General features: G+C 42.7%; 1 protein-coding gene across 17 annotated transcripts in view; it reads right to left on the bottom strand.

Moving 5' to 3' along the window:
* DNM1 (dynamin 1) overlaps positions 1–23,736 on the bottom strand; it is a 132,558-nt gene that overhangs the window by 41,608 nt on the left and 67,214 nt on the right. For 9 of the 17 annotated variants that reach the window (XR_008328450.1, XR_008328449.1, XR_008328451.1 and 6 more), the window contains exons 11-16: positions 20,521–20,607; positions 19,673–19,743; positions 18,298–18,349; positions 16,204–16,215; positions 8,020–8,133; positions 7,250–7,261 (exon numbers count right to left, since the gene is read on the bottom strand). Coding sequence is in view for 14 of the 17 variants with exons in the window: in XM_053373541.1 (XP_053229516.1) it covers positions 7,250–7,261; positions 8,020–8,133; positions 16,204–16,215; positions 18,298–18,349; positions 19,673–19,743; positions 20,521–20,607 (348 nt within the window). In the remaining 3 variants the exon portion in view is untranslated. The remainder of the gene's footprint in view (positions 1–7,249; positions 7,262–8,019; positions 8,134–16,203; positions 16,216–18,297; positions 18,350–19,672; positions 19,744–20,520; positions 20,608–23,736) is intronic. The other 8 variants (XM_053373552.1, XM_053373544.1, XM_053373553.1 and 5 more) reach the window with 3 other exon arrangements.

The following is a 23,736-nucleotide window of genomic DNA, read 5'->3' as shown; positions in this document are numbered from 1 at the left end:
ACAGAATTCACATACAGCTCTTGCAAAAGTTCCTGCCCTCTACTAGCAGCTTATTGCATTGTTTCAGGAAGCCTTGAGGAAGAGAGAACAGTCTGGTAGCATTTGAAATGGATTTGCCTTGAAAGAGGAGCGGAGTACCATAACACGTGGTGCACTGCAATCCTATGCAAGTTTTCTTGGAAGTAAATCCATCTAGGTTCAATTGGACTTAGTCCCAGGTTGGTCTGCATAGGAGTGGGATCTTGGGTGACACTGCAGAGTCCTGTCGTTAAGCAGTCTCCTTTTACAACGTGCTGCTGCTGGAAGGATTGGTCTAAGACCCTCTTATAAAACAGCACCACTGGAGACTGGGGGCATTTCATGAAGAGAAACAACTGGGCAAGTGAGATAACCCCACTTGGCCAACCCACTGGAAGCAATCGGTTCCTAGCTGAAACTATTGCTTCAGCAAATCTACTGCACTATGGCTCTCTACAGATCAGGGATCCAGCCCATTGGGAGGCTGACAAAGGAAAAGAAAACAGCCAAGTGAATCCAAAAATAAGAGGGGCTCTTGGACGTAGGGCAGTGTAAAGAGTCGGCTTTCTGCCCCTGCTTGGCAAGTCTAAGCCCATCCATTTCCCCATTACACACCATCAGCCACTCCCTTCACAGCAGGCAAGAACCCCATCTATGCTAAGACTTTCACCCCTTTAAGACCCTTTTACATTCCAACCATTTCCTTCAGCAGGGGCGGTGCGGGGGGGGGGGAGAGAGAGAACAAGGCAGCTTTTGCGGGAAAAGGCCGGGTATTTTGCTAATGGGGCCCAGATGTTTTCACCACCTAGTCTGGTTGCCCAGCTCCACTGCAACGGGGTGGGAATAGGCTGGGCTACTCTCAAGCAACAGAGGTACCTTGCTTGACTCAATGGCCAAACTTGCTCTGCTTCTCTTGTGTAGAAAAAAGCAGCCCTTTGGTTTAGCCGCCACAGAGAGGTTGGGATAAAAAAAGCACAACATAACCTTACGAAAGAGGGGATGTGGGAGGGGGGTTCAAGCCCCCTATTGTGCATGTGTGCGCGCACACATACAAATGCACATAGCCCTCAAGAGATAATTCACTGAATCCTCAATACGTTAATTTAAAAAACAATAAGGAAAAGCCTTTGAACTCCATTAGGCTGGGTATTAAATTGGGTGGAGGGGGATTCCAAAACAAACTAACCTGATATTATTATTATTATTAAAAAGGTAAAGGTACCCCTGACCGTTAGGTCCAGTTGCAGATGACTCTGGGGTTGCACACTCATCTCGCTCTATAGGCCGAGGGAGCCGGCGTTTGTCCGCAGACAGCTTCCAGGTCATGTGGCCAGCATGACTAACCCGCTTCTGGCAAATCAGAGCAGCACACGGAAACACCGTTTACCTTCCCACCGGAGTGCTACCTATTTATTTACTTGCACTTTGAAGTGCTTTCAAACTGCTAGGTGGGCAGGAGCTGGGACTGAACAATGAGAGCTCACCCCGTCGCGGGGATTCGAACCGCCAACCTTCTGATCGGCAAGCCCTAGGCTTTGTGGTTTAGACCACAGCGCCACCCGCATCCCTATTATTATTATTATTTCAATGCCACCCTTCCTCTGAAGATCACAGGGCGGCTTACAATATAAAAACACAAAAATGCATACCATAATAACAATCAATAACAACAGCACACCCCCACATAGTTTAAAAGGCTATAGATTTTTTAATTAAGCAAAGGCCTGCGAGAAGATGTTTATGACTGGCGCCTAAGTATATACCTGTCTTCCTGCCTTCCTGGGGACAGTATTCCACAAACAGGGAGCCACTGCAGAAAAGGCCCGTTCTCATGTTGCCGCCCTGCAGACCTCTTGCAGAGGAGGCACACGAAGAAGGGCCTCAGATTATAATTGCAGGGTCCGGGTCATATGTGGAGACTGTCCTTGCAGTATTGTGTTCCTAAACCATTTAAGGCTTTATAGGCCCAGAAACTAATTGGCAGCCAGGGTTGGCGTTATATGCTCAAACTGTCTTGCCCCAGTGAGGAACCTGGCTGCTGAATTCTGCACCCGTTGAAATTTCTGAACTGTCTCCAGAGGCAACCCCACATAGAATGCATTGCAGTAATTTAACCTAGATGTTAGATCTATACCTCCTGGGCTAATGTACAGATCAAGACACAGTTATCTTTCAGAATTTGCAGTTGACCGAATTTTGCAATATTGTTTTCAGCTCAAAGAAAAGTATCAAATCCATTTTTTAAAAAAAATCTTATTTTGGAATTTAGAAATGCATGCACCAAGATTAAATATATACTTTGTGATAAAATACATATCTATAAATGAATTTAATTTTTCTGCAGATTTCTTTAAAAATTACATATTAATATAGAGGCTGGGCTGAACAGTTTTATGAATGACCACATGTGAAACTGACACAGACCAAAACCTATCTATCCATTTATTATACTGCCCTATACCCATTGATCTCAGTGTGTTCCATATCAGCCTGATCCAGTCATTCTCTCTCTCTGTGTGTATCTAGTCTCTAACATGTATACATGAAAATGCATAGTTATGAGCCCTAAGGTACTCCCTGGCAGTGCACAGACTGCCATTTTACACCCTGAAGATCCTGGGTTATACAGTGGAACCTTGGTTGTCAAACGCTTTGGAAACCGAACACTTCGGAACCCGGAAGTGAATGTTCCCATTTTTGAACACACCTCGGAAGTCGAATGGCTTCCGAGGCACATTTCTCAATTTTACCCAATCACTTTGCTGAAAGCCCTTTGATCCTTGGTTGTTGAACGTTTTTCAGCAGGGGCAGAGTCTACTGTCCCTCAGACCTTGTGGGGGGCCTGACTATATATATATATATATATATATATATATATATATATATATATATATATATTGGGGTGGGGGGTGGGGAGAACGAATTCCTATGCCCCACAAATAACCCAGAGATGCATTTTAAATAAAAGGACACATTCTAGTCATGTAAAAACACGTTGATTCCCGGACCGTCTGCAGGCCGGATTTAGAAGGCGATTGGGTTGGATATGGCCCCTGGCCTTAGTTTGCCTACCCATGGTTGAACGGTCTTCCGGAACGGATTACATTTGACAACCAAGGTTTCACTGTATTTCAAACAGTTGACCACATATTTTAGGTCATACAGCCTTTTCTGGTAATTCTTGAACTCACCACCCTGGCTTTTAAATCGGTGGGGACCAGACAACTATATTGGAGAGTAACTGAACACAGCAAGAGCGTAAGGAGAGCCAGCTGGATCGTGCCAATGGCCAGTGCTTTAAAAAAATAATAATTAAAAAATGGTGCTGGTACTAACCATGAAGTGGTCACAGTAAGTGCCATCCTTTAAACATCGGTTGGGGGGAAGTTGCTGGTACCCCCTTGAAAAAAAAAGCACTGCCAATGGCCCTTCTAGTCCAGCACAGTTGACTGTGGTCAACTAGATATTTGTGGGGAACCTGCAAGCCAAGCCAAGCCAAGCCCAAGCACAAGAACACTCCCCACCTGCCTGGGGTTTCCGGCAGCACTATTCAGAAGCACTTCCTGCCTCCAACTGGGGAGGCAGAGCACAGCCATTGTGGCTAGTGGCCACTGATAGTTGCGTCCTCCGTGAAATTTGTCCAATCCTCTTTTAAAGTCATCGCTGTGGGTTAAACCACAAAGCCTAGGGCTTGCCGATCAGAAGGTCGGCGGTTCGAATCACTGCGACGGGGTGAGCTCCCGTTGCTCGGTCCCTGCTCCTGCCAACCTAGCAGTTTGAAAGCACGTCAAAGTGCAAGTAGATAAATAGGTACCGCTCCAGCAGGAAGGTAAACAGTGTTTCCGTGTGCTGATCTGGTTCGCCAGAAGCGGCTTAGTCATGCTGGCCACATGACCCGGAAGCTGTACACCAGCTCCCTCGGCCAATAAAGTGAGATGAGCATCGCAACCCCAGAGTTGGCCATGACTGGTCCCTTTACCTTTAAGCTGGAGGCTATCGCTGCTTCCTGTAGGAAAGAGTTCCATAGTTTATTCATGCGCTATGTGAAGGACATCTGTCCTCAACCTTCCAACCTTCAGCTTCATTTGATGCCCACAAGTTCTCCCCCTTATAAGAGGTGGAGAAATACTTTTCTCTCTCCATTTTCTCCATACTACGCAAAATTTGGCAAACTCCTATCATGTTGACTCTTCCTTGCCTTTTCTCTAAACTAAAATGTCCCAAATGCTGCCACCTTCCCTCATAAGGGAGTCTCTCCATCCCCCATTTTGCTTGGCCTTTTCTGAACTCTACAACGGCAGACTGAGTAGGGAGCCTTCAGCGATGTGACGGTGGTGGCAAGTCCTTGGGCAATGGCAATAAGATCAGGCAGGGGTGTTACAAATGCGTTCTGTTTTCACCTGTGAAATGCCAGAGGTCATGGCACTCTCCATGAACGCTGGAGACAGCTGGCACCCAGGAGCACCCTTCATTGTAAAGCCAACAAGCTGAAAGACATGATCTGCAAAAATAAATAAATCCTAGGGCTCTCTATAAATTCCTACTAAAATATACTGCTTTGCTTCCAAGTGAAAACTGCTTATGTTTCCCTCCAAAGAGGCCAAGGAGTGGGACCTATGAAAGAGGAGGGGTGTGTGGGTGTAGGGATATGGTGCTGAAGTGGAGCGGGAGGGGCGGAAATAAAAACATGTTCCCCCTTTCCCTTCCACTCTGGTTGAAACAAAGGCCCCTTTCTTCTGCTCAGCTCCTGCCCCACCAGCACTTGGGTCTCCCTGCATTTATTCAAGGGATGGTGGCTGGCAGGTAGCTGCCTTAATTGGGCAATGCTGCCTCTCGCCATCCATCCAGAAGGGAAACAATGCAAATCTGCAGCTGGTATTCAGCCCGGGGGCTGCCCTCACCCAAGGATTAAAAGGAACTGCTATCCCCACACACTTCAGCCCCAACCCCTGCAGCTGGAACTAGTTAAAATGGCTTATGTTTCTGAACTGCAGTCATTCCCATCACCTCTGAGTAACTGGGGGATTCTGGACACCTCTGGAATCCAGGTGCAGAGGTCAATTTGACATCGAAACCCAATGTTTGTGTCTCTCACACTCTCCTGCCTTCACGCCTAACTCTGAGGTGGATAGACAGCAAGGGCCTATCAATTTGACAGACATATGCTGTCTTGGAAGCTTTGTGTCGGCAGCAACGGGGTGAGTGATTGATACTGCAATACCTTTGATGACCAAAGTGCTACTAATTCATGCTTGCCCATCTGATGGATGGGTGAAGATCTCAGAAGGAAGGGGTGCTGTCTCAGGAGCTGCTTAACCAGAAATAAGGGCCACTCATTGTGTACAATAGCACACTGTTGGTCTGAAATGCAGCTAACCTTTATGATAAATCCATGTGGTTTGAAATAAGGAACATCTGGAAACATAGTACTCAGGTTACAAGGGAGAGGCCACTCTCCCCATTACTCCCTTTTCATCAGGCAGAACTGGAAAGGTAGCTAGGGGCCATTTCATACATGATGTTTTATTTACCTAAATGGATTTGGGGGAGGAGGCATAAGGAGGAATAAGTACACCATCATGTGTGAAGACAGTGCACTCATCTATTTCAATTCCTTGGAGGGTCTGCAATGGGAACAGGTGCATTTTTACTTGGCAAAAGAAGCTAAGAGCATTGCACCATGTTAAAGATCAACAGCAGTTTTACCGGGTGAAATTGACAGACTTTCAGTAGTTTGCAATGAGCAAATCAAAGAAAAACCATTGAAATAGCTCAATACAACAGGTGCTTCAAGTGGTTCCCCCAAATTCAGCTGAAATTGCAACTTATACTGGCTTCTCCAGTCTCACTATTATTCAACCCCTGGAATGGAATCCCTGTAAATTTTGATAATAAACCTGATTTGCCATGGGAGTCGAATAATTTCGATTGCAACTGTACATGCTTGCTGAATATGCACATTTTCTGCAAACAAACAAACAAACAATCTCTATAATCATACATTTGTATGTCACGCTCTCTTAAAGGCCCACTTTGTTGGGGTATGCACATTTCTGTGCCTGTTACTTGGTTGGAGAAGTTCAGGAAAGTGCAAATCTTGGGTGGCTGTGTTTTAGTTCTCATAACGTGCAGATTAGGCAGCTTTAAAATGCAAACCAAATCTAGTTTCTCCCCCAACCTTACTATAGAACCATCAACATATCTCCCAGCCTTTATCTTCTTTTCTCCCTAAAACTGCCATTACCACCCTTTCAGCTGCCCTCAAACCCCTTCCTGATTGGTTGGGTGGCATTTCTTTGAACTCTGATGCCCAGATCCTGACAGATGAGAGACTCAAGTAGGTAGGTAACCTATCTGAAGGGCTGCTATTTGATCGCTTTATAGTAAAACGAAACCTTTGTAGTAAAAGGAACCCTCAGTCTGATTTCAAACCCCCAAACCTACAAACCTAAGCTAGACAGAGGAAATCCTTGTTAGAGTCTGATTTATTTTCTACACATTCCAATCTGATTTATTAGACAGGATTTGGCTAGGGAATTTGCCTTGCAGAAGCAGACATTATTGCTCATTCAAAACAATACTTTTCTCTCTTGCTCGCTAAAGACTCGCTATACATTCTGAAATCATGAGATGCACTAGCTACTTCAAGTCCATTTGTGGCTGAATTTCCCTCCCTCCCTCTCTCCCATGTGTGTGCAAATATATCTGTATTTTATTTATTTTACCTTATTAAAAATAAAATAAAAAATCTAGCCCTCTGATCATCTACTGAGGGGACGCAATAACATAAAACTTAAACAAGTGAAAATAGCACAATTCACAAAACAACTGAAAGAGGTTAAATATATTACAGTTAACATACAATCATAAAGCTGCTCTAAAGCTACGGAACATCTCTCTCCCATGGACTGGGGGGAAAATAGAACCCCACAAGTGCCTGGGTAAATAAATATGTTTTAAGCTGGTGACAAAATGAGATAAAAGTCACTACCAGAGGGGAAAGCATTCTGAAAAGGAAGACCCTGCTTTCCCAATTGCACAATGAACCTTTTGCCCAACGATGAATTCTAAGGAGGGTTACCTCTGACAATTTTAAAATGGGCCTGCTAAGCACCCCCTAGGGCAATCAGAAATTTGACCCTATTTTTTAAATAATTCAGAAATGGCAATAAACATTTTTTAAAAAACAACAACAGCATATGTATAATGCAAAAATGTTTTCAAAACTTACCCGCAAGAATGTCTAGAAGTCAAGTTTAAAGGAAGGGAGAGATGAAGATGTGAGCACACTAGTGAGAGAGAGATAATACTGCCCTCTTCAAAAATGCAGTTGCCAGACCCAATAATTTTAGGTGCCAGTGGATTCTTCCACCTATCCTGATATGATTGACACCTCCCTTTTCAACTCATTCCTGTTGTGCTGAAGTCGGTTAGTTCACTTTACTGTGTGCTGAGCATGTCACATAACTATTTTAACACAACTTCCAATTCCAAGTTGGTAACTCCTCACAACACTTCCAGAAGTAGGTTAGAGAGAGGAAGTTCAGAGGCATAGCAATTCACACAACCAGCTCACAACACTGTACATTCAAGCAGAAATTGACTTCACCGTGTAATGTCAAAGTAGTGAGTTCAAGATTATCACAACTGACCCACAGACTGATTTGGGGTGAAATGGAAGGGGGAGAACTCAAGGTAAGTTCATAAGACCTGAAGTGTCTGATAAGCTACAACAATATATGGTGCTGCTGCTGAATTTTGCGGACTCCAAAAGTGGATCTAATGAGCCGTCAAGATTCTTTATTTTAAAATGTGTAACCCCTCTTTTTGAGGAACTTCCTCCACAAATCTGCTTACAATATCCAGTAAAAACCAACTCCACTTGACAATAAAATGTATTTCTTAAAAATACAAAATACAGTACAACTTAACAATTAACCAGCAGAAGTCCCCTTGATGGCAATTCAGAAGGAACAGAAAACACCAACAGAGAGTTCTTACCTCATCATCCTTGTACCATGAGAGGTTCTCAGCCGTCAGGACGAACCAGTACTCTTTGGAGCCACCCTTCATGATGCCAATGTTGTTGATGGTGAGCCAGCCCTTGCGGATCACCTGTGTTATAAAAACGTATCATTGTTACGCATGCCAGCAGCTGACTCAGTGGATAAGAAGAGAATGGCATTACACACACAAACATAGCAGCATATCAAACAGCAGGGCCGGCCCAACAGCTCCTTGGATATCCTCTATGGAGGATGAACCTACGCCGGCAAACTGAGATCTGCTTAAAAACAGGAGAAAGAGCCAGACCAAGAAGGCAAGAACTTGCTTATCTTATCTCATATATCCTCTGCCAAGAACACATGAGGAAGGCTCTAGGGCAGAGATCTATAGGGCTGCAGTGAAGAGCATCAAAACCTCTGATGCCTTTGCCAGACATCAGAAAACAAATCATAGTAAGAGGTCCAAGTCTGAAGTCAGGAAGGTACACACCATTCAGCAAGACTTGGAAGGGGAAGTCTTATTGGGTTGCAAGGTGAGTATTAAAAAGACATTACAAAAGACCAGAATCAAGGGCTATGGTGTTCCAGAATAAAATAAGAGGAACATCTCAAGAACAACAGACATCTGGGAGCCCCAGTTTTTCCATTCTTGATGGTGGGGATAAACAGGGCTCTGTGTACTCTGTAATTCAGTGCAAGTGCAGGGAACCCCCAACCTCACAACTCAGTTTTCATTTTGTCAAAGGAAATTTCTGCCTCATACGACTACCAAAATAGATTTGAAAATGTGTTGGCAATATCCAGCAAAATCTCAGAGGAGTTATATCAGCATTTCCTGTGCTCATCAAATGTGGTTTCAGGACCACATGCCACTCTCCTTTACACGAATTAAGTATGCAGAAATTGTCATCCCCTGACATATGCCATACAGGCTAAAGAGTTCAGCTTATCTTTGCATGGTACCTGTGTTGCTTTGGCACAGTTTTTTTAAAAATCTGCAGTACACACAACCGTGTTTAGACCCCACTCCGTAGCAAAGACTGAGTAGATCAAACAAAAAAAAGAGGATTGCAATCAACAAACAATTGAGTTAATAGCATTTTAAAAAACAACAGTGAGTATCTGGAAGCAAAGGTGCATCTGGAATTCATATCCTCGATTTAATATGTGTTTGTGTGTGAGAGAGAGACAGAGACAGAGAGAATGAGAGTGCTGTACTTGGGAGGTGCATTGTCACTACACCAAGAAACAATCAGCCTGCAGCAAACTACAGTCTGAAAAATCTTTTAGCATGAACCATCTGTGTTCCATGAGGAAAACGGAGTACTACAAAGACCAACACAACTGCTAAACTGACTGATTTTCTTTCTTTCTTTCTTTCTTTCTTTCTTTCTTTCTTTCTTTCTTTCTTGTGAAGACAATTGCACAACTACTGCCTCTCATTCTGCAACAGCAACACCACCATCAACATGTCTAGCTACATGAGTCTATGACACTCTTTGCAAGTTGTGGTAACGCTACAGCTAGTGGTTTGCCATGTCCATGCCAATGGCCCCTGCATCCTCTCCTAGCACGAGGAGGGGGAAATAAGCCATAGTCCCTGAATTAACATTTGGTCTCAACTGAGGACTGTGGCTTGTTTCCCGCCACATAGCCGAGGGCTTCTCCACACTCACCGTTTGTTCACTCTTTTCCAAGCATAGGTCTGCGCTTTAAAGCTCCATGTCTGGGTGCTCTTTCAGGTTTTCTGTGAGTTGCTGGATTCAGCTTTAAAGAGTGGCTTTTCGTGGGGGAAGTCTAGAGCAAAAAAGGGCACTCAGATATGGAGTTCTAAAGCACAGACTGCCTGGAAAGCATAGAGGAAAAGTAAGTGTGGATAAGCCCCAAGATGTAAAGCCAAGGTTTGGTCTTGGTTTCTTTGAGCAAAACAAATCATAGTCCCTGGACAAAAAGGCTTGTGGTTTGTTGTCCCTGCTTGCACTAGAGAAGTGAAGAGGAAGAGGAACCCATTTGCACATTGACAGTAAACCATTAACTGCAGCTTACTATGATGTGTTCATAAGGTAGCCATGTGTCCTACTTTGCAATGACAGGTTTCTATTTTGAAAGGCTGTCAGATGGCAGCCCTCTATTTGAATGTATTCTCCGTCTGAGGGTTGTTAAGTCCAAGTCTGGTTTAAAGATAAAGGAACCATAAAAAGGGAGAGGAGCCTTGAAGTTGCCCACAATGGCTAGTTAGTAGAACCTGGTCAGCAGACTGAGCAGGCGCAGAAATCACCTAGTGTCTTCTCTACTATGGTAAGAGGTATCCTGTTTCTATTTAAATTATAGTAATTATTTCTAAATTTGCATTTGTACATATCAATTACCACATGCCAGCTTCTGTAATTCTTGAAGATTCTGTATTCTTGGATACCAGGCACTGTATCCATCCCCTTAGTGCTTGATAAAACTTTATAATAAAGTTTTAGTGCAGGTATGAGCGCTCAAAACTCAAAGACAGCCTGAACATTTAATTGCCAAATTTCTTCTGCAAACCAGTTTCCCCCCCCCCCCAAAAATGGAACCATCACACTTTTTAGCACACCTGGATTAAAATTTAGAAGGGTTGCAAGGGAATAAGGAGGTGGGATAAACTTCTTTGGCGAGGCCACTCTGGTCCCTGGGTTATCATAGCTGTTATAAAGAATAGCTGCTCTGAAAACACATGGAAGAAAAATCTGGAAGCCAAGAAAATTCCACTTGTTAAATAAAATAAATTCATCCAAGTATGCATGTGTGCCTCCTAAAGGCCCTGAATAAAGAGGGAGGTTTTTGTGGGGAGGGTTGTATTCAGATTCTTTCTTTAACTCATGGGATGTATTTGAACAATCATCTCTCAGCTTAACAACAAGATAGCATATGAAGCTATAATTTGATGTTGGCTTAAGATCCTGGCTTGTTTTGAAGCCATTAGCCACAGTTTTCTGGTTCAGATAAAATGGAAAACTATGGTTAATTGAAGATTTCCCCCTGATTCAATGACTCCTGTTGCAAAAGTAGGAGTGAAGGGCCAGAATGCACAAACCATACCACTCTTATCTAGACTTTCTTTCTTCTTACTCCTCTTTCTTTATTATTTATTTCATCTTGGAGAGACCTACTTCTGCTCCCACTACAGTCTCCTGGTTTTAATCTTCTTATTAATTACAGCTAATCCCCCCCCCCCAGTTATACTCAGAAACAGACTAATTATTAACACATGAAGGGAAGCAACATTACAGAAAAGTAAACTTCACTGGAAGGAAAGCAGTATGAAGATGTGTAAGATATTACGGCATTACAATCACTTATTTAAATAAAGATTGTTTATTTGTTTACAAAGATAGTCAACTTAACTCAAAAGCTTTACACTGCCTCCCTTCCCTTAACTCTTCAATCTTCATTCGTTTTGCTATCTCTGTGACTTTGATGTCAGAGAGCGAGATCTCATGTCGGATCCCCCATTCCTGCTGCCATGGAAACATCTGGGGAGGCCTGGGAAATAGCTCATATCCAAAGAACCCAAAGCCAACATGCCCCCAAACCAGGAAGAGATCTAGAGCAGCTCCCAAGCTAGTCTGAATTTCTCTTGACAAAAGAAAAAGGCAGAGGAGTTGAAGGGCGATCCTTTGACCTCACATCTGCCCTGCCAGTGAGACCTCAGCAGGGCTTTGGATGGGCAGTTAAACCAACTTCAGATTCCACACACCCAAAACATATAATTTAGGATTGCACAGTCATTGGATGAAAATATATTTCATAGTTAATCTTTAATTTAGCAATGCACAAATCAAATGTAACACCACAATTTATCTTTCCAGTTTTTCCATTGTCTATTTAACCTACACGTGGAATAAGGTATCAGCAAAACGCATGTGTTTGTACTGGTTCCCTTTAAGGCCAACACAGGAGGATTCCACCATATCTTTTGCAAACCTTTGGACCTAGATGTCATCCTTCCACATTTTAAAGTGAAACTATTTCCTGCCCTAACTTCTAGTTCTAATAAAATGTAAGGGACTCCTTTGTTGCCTTGGAATAATTTCAAATCCAGGTCACAGTGGTTCTTATTTCTGGTTGAAATAAAATCCCTTAATGGGAAATATTGAAATAAATGGAACAGACTCATGATTCATTTGAAGCCGTAGTTCATCTAGGCATCCAGTTCTTCCCTGCTCCACTTCAACAAGTATTGTCAAGCCATGTGCACTCAAATTGAATTTATTCCCAGGCAAGTCTGCTTTTTCTGCCTTTTCCTATTTATAACTCCACTGGTGTTTTAAATACACAGTGTATTTGTATGCTAGTCTATATTAAAATATGGTTGCATCTTTTAGTGGTGAGCTGCTCTACACTTGCAGCTTGTGGTGTGACTTTAAGCAAGCATGTCTAGCATCTTTGCCTAAAATCCCTTCACACAGCCACATATTGCACTTCAGCGATTGGATTTTTAGTGCTTACAGCCTAGTGCATTACTGCGAAACCAGCTTCCCATTTGTTGCATTAATACTGCAAGTCCTTTCGGTAGCAGGTTCCTTCCTCCAGGCAGAATGAGCCATCCAGGCTGCCCCAACTATTGCTCTCTCCAGCCATGTAAACTGTGGAACGAAGGACGCAGTTGCCGTCCAAGTGCATATAAAGAGTTAGGTGAACAGGAAACAATGGGACACAGTTCTTTCCACCAAACTACAGGAAGTAATGGCCACAATAATTCTGGAATTCTCTAAGCAGAAAACACAAATTCTGCAACCGGAATTAAGTATCTCTCCAGCCGCCCCATGGCACAGACCTAAGCAACTTAAGACTGAACACCAGCTTCACTAGCCATGTATTGCAGCCTGCTATCTGATTGACAGCTGTCACGTTTATTTTTCCGCCCAAGGCAGCCAGCAACAGAAAGAGGGTTACAGAGCCACCAGACGTGGCTGGTATGTACTGCTGGCTGAGTTGTAGAAGCCAAACTTATAGGAACAGTATCCTCACAATCCAGAGGATATCTCTGGCCTACCTCATAGCAGACTACATGCGATAGCAGCAAATCTATAATTTTGGACAGAACCTTATTGCTAATCATGTTTAAAGGAGGCAGGTGTCGGGGGGTTAGTTTAAACCCCAAAGGGGTACAAATGTAAGGGAGGCAGAATCCTCTTCCCCATCTACTAGTCTTCTTCAGCCCATCAGGGGTCCTGTGTTCAGTTTTGGGCACCACAGTTAAAGGAGTATATTGATAATCAGTGCTGCATAATGGTTAGAGTGTTGGACTAGGACCTGGGAGACCAGGGTTCAAATCCCCACCCAACCATGAAGCTCATTGGGTGACCTTGGGCCTAACCTACCTCACAGGGTTGTTGTGATGATGAAATGGGGGGGAGGAGAACCACGTACACCACCTTGAGATCATTGGAAGGTAAAAGTGGTATATAAATGTAACAAATAAATAAAATAAAATAAATGTGCAGAGGAGGGCGACCAAGATGATCAAGGGTCTGGAAACCAAGACTATTGTTCTATGGCTCTATGACTGCCTGAAGTCCACTTTCCTTGCACCCATCACCTGATACCAGAAGTGAGCTCAAGTGGGAGAAAATTGCTTGGGAATTCAGCAACCCATGCCTAGAAACCCTATGGGTACTTTAAATCGCACCATCTCCCTGTTAGACATGATTGATAACAGGCTTGTGTTTCTGTAGTTTGGACCTGAAGGTGACACCACATATTATGCAGCAGACATGATTGCTGTGGCAACAATGGCATTATAATGGTTTCTCTCCTGCAAACACTGTTGACAGGTGGGTGACGTACCTGTGACTTTAAACCAGAGGAGAAATGAGGCAGATCATGATCTACTGGCAAATCACTGAACTGCAGGAGATTGGTAAGGTTTTCTAACTTGCAGTTGTGTTGTAATAGCAACAGCAAAAATCCTCTTTTGCGCCCCTGCCCCCAAAATAGGCTGCTAGGATCACTGATCTGTATTCACTCAGATGTAAATCTATATTTTAATATGTAGGCTATCCTAATTTATGGCTCACTGGATGGAAAGGATCCTTGGGCAACAAGTCTGCAATCCAGTTATGGTTGGTGGACCTTAAGGGTCCTGGGTTAAAAAAATAAAATAGACATGAAGTCTGCCCATTGCTGTTTCAAACTCCTGCATATGCATCTATGGGATTACAAACTGGAAGGGGTCCTCAAAGCTGTTTGAAGATGCAGGTATGTTGTCCATGCTGTATTTGTTTGCTGCAGGAAACATGGGTCAACCCACAGCCATCACATCTGCCATGGAAGAAGCAGAGTCACCTCAATTACTTTTTATTTCCTTTGGAGCAGGATTTCTACCTTTTAGTTCCAGATCTCCCTGCAAGTCTTTTCTAAATAAAATAAATACAACCAGGCCTTTGGCTGATTAATATTCTACAGCCTTTTAAATGTGTTTGTGAGAGGGGGAGTTATTGTTTAGCTGTTTCTGTTTTAACTATTTAATTGTGCTTTTATCTCATGTTTTTATCTTGTGAACCGTCCTAAGATTTTTACTGTACTAATAATTTTATTATTTGTATTCCACCAATCTGACTGGGTTGCCCCAGCCACTCTGGGTGGCTTTCAGCATATACAGAAACATAATAAAACATCAAGTGTTAAAAACCTCCCAATACAAGGCTGCCTTCAGACGTCTTCTAAAAGTTGTGTAGTTCTTTATCTCCTTGACATATGAAGGGAGGGAGTTCCACAAGGTGGGTGCCACTCAATGATTTTTTTCTGGGGGAACACAGGGGTACGCATGCCCCTAAACATTTTGTGAATCTAAGTTTGGCCTCATTGAGGGGCAGTATTTCAATATGAGTAGGAAAATGAGAGTACCCCTAAACATTCTTTTAGGGGGGGGAAGCACTGGTGCCACTACTGAGAAGGCCCTCTGCCTGGTTCCCTGTAACTTGGCTTCTCGCAGGGAGGGAACCTTCAGAAGGTCCTCAGAGCTGGACCTCAGTGTCTGGGCAGAACGATGGGGGTGGAGACGCTCCTTCAGATATACTGGACTTTAGGGCTTTAAAGGTCAGCACCAACACTTTGAATTGTGCTTGGAAACGTACTGGGAGCCTATGTAGGTCTTTCAGGACTGGTGTTATATGGTCTCAGCCACCACTCCCAGTCACCAGTCTAGGTGCCGCATACTCCCAGTCACCAGTCTAGGTGCCGCATTCTGGATTAGTTGTACTTTCTGGGTCACCATCAAAGGTAGCCCCATGTAGAGTGCATGGCAGTAGTCCAAGTGGGAGATAACCAGGGCATGCACCACTCTGACAAGACAGTCCGCAGGCAGGTAGGGTCTCAGCCTGCGTACCAGATGGAGCTGATAAACAGCTGTCCTGGACACAGAATTGACCTGCGCCTCCATGGACAGCTGTGAGTCCAAAATGACTCCCAGGCTGCGCACCTGGTCCTTCAGGGGCACAGTTACCCCATTCAGGACCAGGGAATCCTCCACACCTGCCCGCCCTGTCTCCCCAAAACAGTACTTCTGTCTTGTCAGGATTCAGCCTCAATCTGTTAGCTGCCATCCATCCTCCAACTGCCTCCAGACCCTCACACAGGACCTTAACCGTCCTCACTGATCTCGGATTTAAAAGAGAGGTAGAGCTGGGTATCATCCACATACTGATGAACACCCAGCCCAAACCCCCTGATGATCTCTCCCAGCAGCTTCATGTAGATGTTGAAAAGCATGGGGGAGAGGACAGAGCCCTGAGGCACCCCACAAGTGAGAGCCCAGGGGTCTGAACACTCATCCCCACCACCACTTTCTGAACACGGCCCAGGAGGAAGGAGCAGAACCACTGTATAAAAGTGCTCCCAGCTCCTCTGGACAGTCGAGAAGGATACCATGGTCAACAGTATTAAATGTCTTTTGATGAAGGACATTATATAAATCTAATGAGTAAATCTAATAAAGAATAATAATGAAAACCCATTTTCACTCTGTTCACCAACTAGTGACTTTTGCTCCCTCATTTTCTGTTCTGCCGGACATAGTATTAGGGTTTACTGTACTTTGTCTCCCTGCCCCGTCTGCAGCCAACGGAGGCATCCCAGCTTTTCCCCAGATGCACCTAAATTAGTACTTGTTAGCACTGCACATTGAGTGGCCTTTTTTACTCACCAGGATCTCATCCTGCAAAAAGAGGGCCATAGCAACAACAGCAGCAGCAGCAAAGACGGGAGCAAAGAAAGGAGAAATCATTACTCAAGAAAGCGGGAGGAGGAGGAAGAAACTAGGCTCCAAAAATAAAGGGGGAGGGGGAAAATATAAATATATAACAAAACTGAACATTTATCACTAGAACCTTTTGCTAAATCAGCACTCTAGTTGCAAAAACAGCAAAAAGACCACATCACAAAACAAAATCTGCTTAGGTAAAAGGGGGGGGGGAGTTTTGTCTTGGTTTTAAAGCACCTAAAAGTGAAACAGACTGAACAGGTCTGCAGGGCCTCCTCCTCTCCCACTTGGGTGGTATAAAGTGGCTGGCCTTGCCTGAGAAGCAGTGAAGAAGTAGCCTTTTCAGAAAGGGCCTTGGGCCTAAGTCCACCTAGTGGTAGGTCTGAGGTTATATTCATGCTACACATTTATATTTATTTTATACCACTTTAACTGTCACGGCTTCCTTTAAAGAACAGCAAGAATTGTAATCTGGCAACTGTGTGCTGAAGCTTCCTCCAGCAGAAAGCAGGGTTGATCCCTCAGCAATAGGGGGAAACAACTCTGTGTTTTAAACATGCCGTAAATTGGTGTCCATAGCTGTCAACGTTTCCCTTTTCTTGTGAGGAATCCTATTCAGAATAAGGGAATTTCCCTTAAAAAAAGGGAAACGTGGACAGCTATGGTTTTGTCCCATGGTGACACAGGCTGCAGTGAAGGAAGTTCTTTACCCCACCCAAACGGGGCCTGAAAATTTCCAAACTCATAAGAACTTTAGAAGATTGAATAACCTTTTCAGCTCTGGATATCTTGTTCTCACGTAATTCTTTCGATAATAAAGGTTGTATACAATGCTAAATGTACGCAGAGAAGACCCACTGGAACTGAGAGACATGACATAGGCTGTGTTCACACTGCTGTTTATTCAATTTCCATGACGTTTCTCAACTGTTCCACATTACATTTGAACTTTCACAACATGTAAAATCCACTTCCAAAACTAGTGGAATATAGTGGAACTATAATGGAATACAGTGCATGTTTAACACTCAGTTCCATATTATTTGCAAAAGGATTCTTTTCTGGAATCAAATAACATGGAAATGAGCACTAAATTTGTGCTAAATTCTGCTTTTGTTCCAGAAGTGGCTTTTGAGTCATGTGTAAGTTCAAGTATTAATGCAGAACTTAACAGTTAGAGAAAAGTCATGGAAATGGAATAAACTGTCATGTGAATGCAGCCTAGCTTAGGTCCATTAGTTTAAATGGATCAACTCTACAAAATAGTTGTATTTGGCTACAACTCTAAGCCTGTGAGAAAGGACCATGCTGTTCTTAATTTTTGTAAAGTGCAGAGCAACTTTAGAAATTCAGTAATAAAAACCAAAACCACAATGAGCACAACTGTTATTCTATTATTACTATTAATATTATGCTCTTTGGCCACATTGAAGTCAATCTGAAAAGATAGTAATGGCTAAATTCAGTCCTACTCATTTCAGTAATAGTTATTCCCAGGTGGGTGGAAAGAATTAAAGCCTAACTTTGTTTGGATCCTATCAATTACTATTATTATTATTATTATTATTATTATTATTACTGCCACTATCACCATCCACAAGGTTATCCCTCCATACACCATGCAGAGACAAGTATACAACTACCAGTGAGGTATAAGACTGTAACAAAAGTGGGTTGTTTTCTTTAAAAAAATAAAAGAAAACCATTAGGAAGTGTGTATCCAACGATTAATTCAAGAAACTTATTTCAGGCCAACCAGTGGAGCTAGCTTGCAACAATACAATTAAAGCTTTATCTGATTAACTTTACTAATGAATATTAAAGCTCTAATGAGGATTACCCTCCAGGACTCCCCCCCCTACCACCCTGGGTATGGAATATTTTGCTTCAGTGAAATGGGTTCGATGAGTTGACATTTCGGTTCCTCCTGCCTTCCAAGATGTGTTAATGAAACTTCCATTGCCTCCTGCAAAGCAAAGTGAATATCCATCTCAAGGCTTTAAAATGTGGCCCAAGATAGCCACGAAAGGGGCTTACCTGATTCCCAGCTGTTTTCTTCTTGCTCATCTGGCTACTCCTTTGCTGAGCACTGCATGAGAAATAAATAAAAAAAAGGCTGAAGACGTTTTTCTTTCCTTTTCCAGTTTTGACTCTCTTGGAATGGCTCATGTGAATCCAGATTTCTTGGCCTCTGCTTGAAATCCACACTTAGCCTGAATTGCTCTCTCTGGAGGGGGGAAGTTTAATTTTTATCCCCCCTCCCAACTCCTTCTGTGATCCTGATGAAAATATCCCCCCCACACACACACACATACACACTGTAGGTATTATTCCCAGGAAAGAAGTTCTCATTGCAATCAATAAGAGAACTCAGTTCTTGCAACGCTCTTTCTTAAGTGGGTAACTGCTACTAATTCTCAGCACACAAGGTTCTCTGCTTGTGGAATTTAGAATATAAAGTGCTGTGCAGTATTATGGGACTTCTAAAAATAATAATGGAAGAAAGGATATATTTACACATCCCAGGTGTCCTGTGCAGATGAGACTGTCACTTTTTACCAAATGTGCAAAGGAGTAGAAAAAGATGGTAATTATATTGGTAAAACTACAGGCAAAATACATCACCCAGCTCACCACAAAGAACAAAACCTGATATAGTATTGTATGGAGTTCTAGAAGAACATGAACAAGGGCTCATCCTCACTTCCTGTGCCTAGAAAGCATGGGTTTGAACAGTTTTACACATGATCTGTGGTTTCTAGGCATGGATTCGAGTGGTTTTGCCTTTGTCCTGCCACTTCCTCTTGGAAAACCTGCTCTTTGATGCTAAATCAGAACAAACAGCAATTAGCAGGAAAGCTGCTTGCCATTCATTCTGATTCAGGCCTAAACCATGGGCTTCCCCAGGGGAAAGCAGCAGGGCAAATGGAAGTGTAGATGAGCCCAAGTCTTGTGGCACCTTAAAGTTGTTTAAGCGTTCATGGGTTAGGATCTACTTCATCAGATGCATGAAGTGTATTCCTGAGCTGAATTCCATGGCATAAAAACTCGTGGGAAATGCAATGCAGAAGATAAAAACCATAATTAAAGGTCCCTCCAGAATCTTGTTTTCTTGCAGGTCTAATTGTGCTACGTGTCACTGATGCAAAAATAGTGCATTAGTGATGGATTTAGTCTGGATTGTCCACACATCCTTCTGCTTTATTAGTTCTGTCATTGTATGATTGCCATCTGTAGGGGTGGCCCTCTTGCACGACAGCAAAACGAAAGTGGGACAACACAGTCTGCCCAGAACCTTTTAGTCTTTAAGGTACCACAATATTCTTTTATCCTTTTTGCTGCAATTGATGAAAACAACTGCTACTCCTCCAGGAAAAAAAACCACACATGTCATCTCATTGCTGGTACTTACTTGGCAAATCCAATAAAATCTTCATGGTTTGTGTTCATGTAGGCTAGTTCAATATCTATCAGGAGCATGACCTGGGGAGAGAAGATAAGAAGAGAGGAATGAAAAAGGTGAAGCCAGTTACTTGCTGGATTACTGCAATGTGTTCCACGTGGGGCTGCCCTTGGGCCTGGTTCGGAAGCTCCAGCCGGTGCAAAGTATTGATGGGGATATTTGGCTGACAACATGTGACACCCTTGTTAGAGCATCTTCACTGACTACCCACCAAGCCAGGTTCAAGGTCCTTGTATTTATTAAAGCCCTGAACAACTTAGGTACTGGTACTTCAGGGACTGATTGAACTCTTCTATCCCAGCTTCATCACCAAGATCATCTGCAATAGCATTGCTGGTCATTCCCCAGATTGGCGAGTCTCATTTGACAACAAGAAACCCAGCCTTTAGTGGCATCAGCCCAGGATTGTGGAATGCTCTGCCAATAGAGACCTAGCAGGCACCTTCTGCCTCAATTTTTAAACACTTACTGAACACCTTTCTATCCCATCAGGTTTGCAGGCTTTGCAGAGCACCACCGGCTACTGCTCTTCCTCACCACTCCTGCCACCTCCTTGTTTGAGAGGCAGAGAGGTGGGCAGGCAGTGGCATCCCCTGGTTGTCTTTCTCAGCATCACCAGTATTAAGTGGCTGAAAAAGCAGTTTGTGACACTGAAGAAGAGGAGCAGATTTGTTTGTGAGAGAGGGTGGGGGAGAGAAGGGGGCCCTTTCAAGATCTTAGCCCATGGCAGATTTCCCATCTGTGCTCAAGGCTTGTTGTGTATGTGTCTGTGAAATGAGAACCCCCTCCACACACACCTGATCTTTGGTTCTGCTCTCTCGATCGCGGATGTGGGTTGTAACAATTCGTTCCATTTCCTCCCGTAGGTGTGGGTATTGGCTGAGCTGCACAGGAAGAGAAGGGGGGGAAGAACATGTGCATATGGGGAAATATAGGGTGGAAAGAGGCCAGGAAATTACTGCTGCTACCACCACTGTTCAGTCCTCATCAGAAGATCTGGTAGTTGGGACGGGGTGGGATAGGGGAGGTATAGAAAAGAAAAGTAGCAGAGAGATTTTCCAAGTTCCAGCCTTGATACAACATTTGCTCTTCTTTACATCTTAGTCAGCATCTTGGTCCGGTTTGACATGTTTGAGAGGCAGCTTTGCTGGAACTAAATCCCCCTATTCTCACCAGCAGGAAACGTTTAGCAGAACAGCCATCTGTCAATGTGTCTTCTTAGATTATTCTTTTGGCCTCCAGATCTGAATTCATTTTATTTGAGGGATGTTTGGAATCTGGGCTACATGGCCAAGTTTCAGCCTCCTGCAGGGGTAGCCAACATGGTGCTCTCCAGGTGTAGCCAAAATGGCACCCTCCACCTCCCAACCAGCAGGGCCAATATCAGGGATGACCAGTGTTTCAGTCCAACAACATCCAAAGGTTACCACATTGGTTACCCCTGCCCTACTGTGTAAGGCACATAGTAGATTCTCTGCGGAAACTAAGTATGAAGATACAAAATCTTAAGAAAAGGCATCTGATGCCTGACCTCATCTCAGGATGCTACAAGCAATGGTTGGTACAATTTAGTCAGTACAGTAATTATTAACCTGGACCACTCAGTTAATTCCTAAATTAAAGGCACCAGGATTGAAGACTATCTGGAAGTTATACACTATTAACCTGTAGCTGTCTATACCAACCATCCTTAACCCAGAATCTTCCAGATGTTTGGACTCCAGATGTGCTGGCTGGGACTAATGGGAATTGTAGCCCAGCACATCTGGACAGCGGTAGCATTCCATTCAACAGCCCCAGTTCTGCTGGGACACCCATGGAATTAGTAAAGCCACCACAAGAGATGGAGGCATGGACATGTAGCCTGCACCTTGAAATATGTTTATTCTGCTCTCTCTTTCCAATGTCCTTCTCCAACCCTGATAAGCAGTGGTGTTTTGGTGTGCAGTCCTGCACAAATCACCTGACTTGCACAGAATGTGGCATCAAAAGACATCATCTCAATTTTCTTCTTGGGAATGTTGGAAGGTATGCAGTAGGTTGGTGCGAGCTGTTTTACATTCTGATTGTAAGTGTAAGGAGAGGAATAGCTAGCTGTGGTGAGATACAGGCATTATGCACATGCCGAAGACACTCTCCCTTATCGTTACTAAACCCTAGCACTGGAAATAGTTTTTGCACAGTTCTTTTGGCGATAGAGACCTAAAGAGCTGCGCCTGATATTAATGTCTGGGTAGATCCTTGGAGAGGAAAACAGCATCTAAGCTGCTAAAATCATAAGAAATACTTTTGCTCACAATAAGGCCCGAAGCACCTGTGCACATGTCAAAACATGGATATTTATACCAAGGGTAATATAAGATGTGTGGTGTATAAGAAGAATTTTTCCATTTTGACAGGTATTTTTTTAAAGACATTTTATAGCCCCTCTTGTTTTAGTTTAATGATTAATAATTTAAATAATTCATGAGCTTAATTAGGATTAATAAGGACTGTGTTTTGGCATTTGCATCTTTTCAAACTGCAAACTGCTTTGAAATTTTGGAACATAGGATAGACTATAAATACAGTATGCAGAAACATGCTATGTCACTTTGGCTGAAATTAAAATAACAGATATGCCTCCTTGACAATGGTAACTGTGAAGTTGAAATTAGGAGTGGCAATTATAGCTAATTTTGCATGGCCTGGTACATAGCAAAAATGGATGCACTGAGAATACTGGGTATCAGAATGCTGAACAGCACAGAATAATATTGCTTCTCTGTACTGAAGCATTTTGGTCTTCTTTACAAGTTGTGTTACTGTTTTCTGTGAAACAATAAAATCTAGACTCATTGGAAAGAATTTGGTTACATTGTTAAGTAATCCATATTTTTGGTTCCAGAAGCACGTTGTATTACATTGCAAATATAAAGGCAAACACTAAGGAAATAAATTATGAACCGAACATCTCATTGCTTACTTAAATTGAAGCTGATAGGCAAGATTATAATTGAACATGAAGTGGTTAAAATCCTGTGCACACTTACCTGGAAGTAAGCCCCATTGAAAAGAATGAGATAGGTAAATGATATGTTTAAAGTAGATGAGAAAAAAGGATTTAGTACATAATTTTCAAGGTACGTAAAGGAATTATTGGGAAACAATGAGAAGTTATTATTTAGAATGTATAAACTATTGATAGAATGGCACACAAAACACGAAGAAATAAAATGGGTAATGATAAAATGGGCACAAGATATTGGCCATAATATCCAACTTCTGTTCTGGGAAAAATTATGGAAGGAAGATCTTAAATTCACAGCGTGCTGTTCGTTGAAGGAAAACTATATGAAAATGATGTATAGGTGGTATTTAACACCAGTAAAATTAGCTAAAATGTATAGAACTGCTTCTAATGTATGTTGGAAATGTAAAGAAAAAGAAGGCACGTTCTACATATGTGGTGCAAGATAACTAAAGCATTCCGGGAAATGATATATAATGAATTGAATAAAATGTTTGAAATAACTTTTGTGGAAAAAACAGAGGCTTTTTTGTTAGGCATTTTAGGTACAGAGATTCTGAAAGAGCAGAAAAGACTATTTATGTATGTGACGACAGTAACAAGAATATTACTGGCCCAGAGATGAAAAGAAGATAAGGTTCCAACCAGAGAAGAATGGCTAATGAAGATGATGGACTATGCTGTAATGGTAAAATAGACAGGGAGAATGAGAGACCAGGATGAGAAGTTTAAGAAAGAATGGGAAAAATACATAATTTATTTAAGAGAACACTGTAAACAACTAAAAACTTTGGCAGGATTAGAGTAATACTTGTAACGTACAAAACACAACAGAAAAAGGTAATAATATTGTTAACAAATTAGATAAAAAATGGATAAGCTGAAAGAAAAAGGGATTGACATTGAAAACCAGAGAAGGGCGGTGGGAAGTCTGGGGATTCTGAGAATCATAAATGTGAAGGCGAACGATATGTTTAAATTGAAATATGTTCTGTAAAACTCA

This window comes from Podarcis raffonei, chromosome Z, assembly GCF_027172205.1.
Source record: "Podarcis raffonei isolate rPodRaf1 chromosome Z, rPodRaf1.pri, whole genome shotgun sequence".
Classification (NCBI taxonomy): Eukaryota; Metazoa; Chordata; class Lepidosauria; order Squamata; family Lacertidae; genus Podarcis; species Podarcis raffonei.
This window is presented reverse-complemented; position numbering and strand designations above follow the sequence as displayed.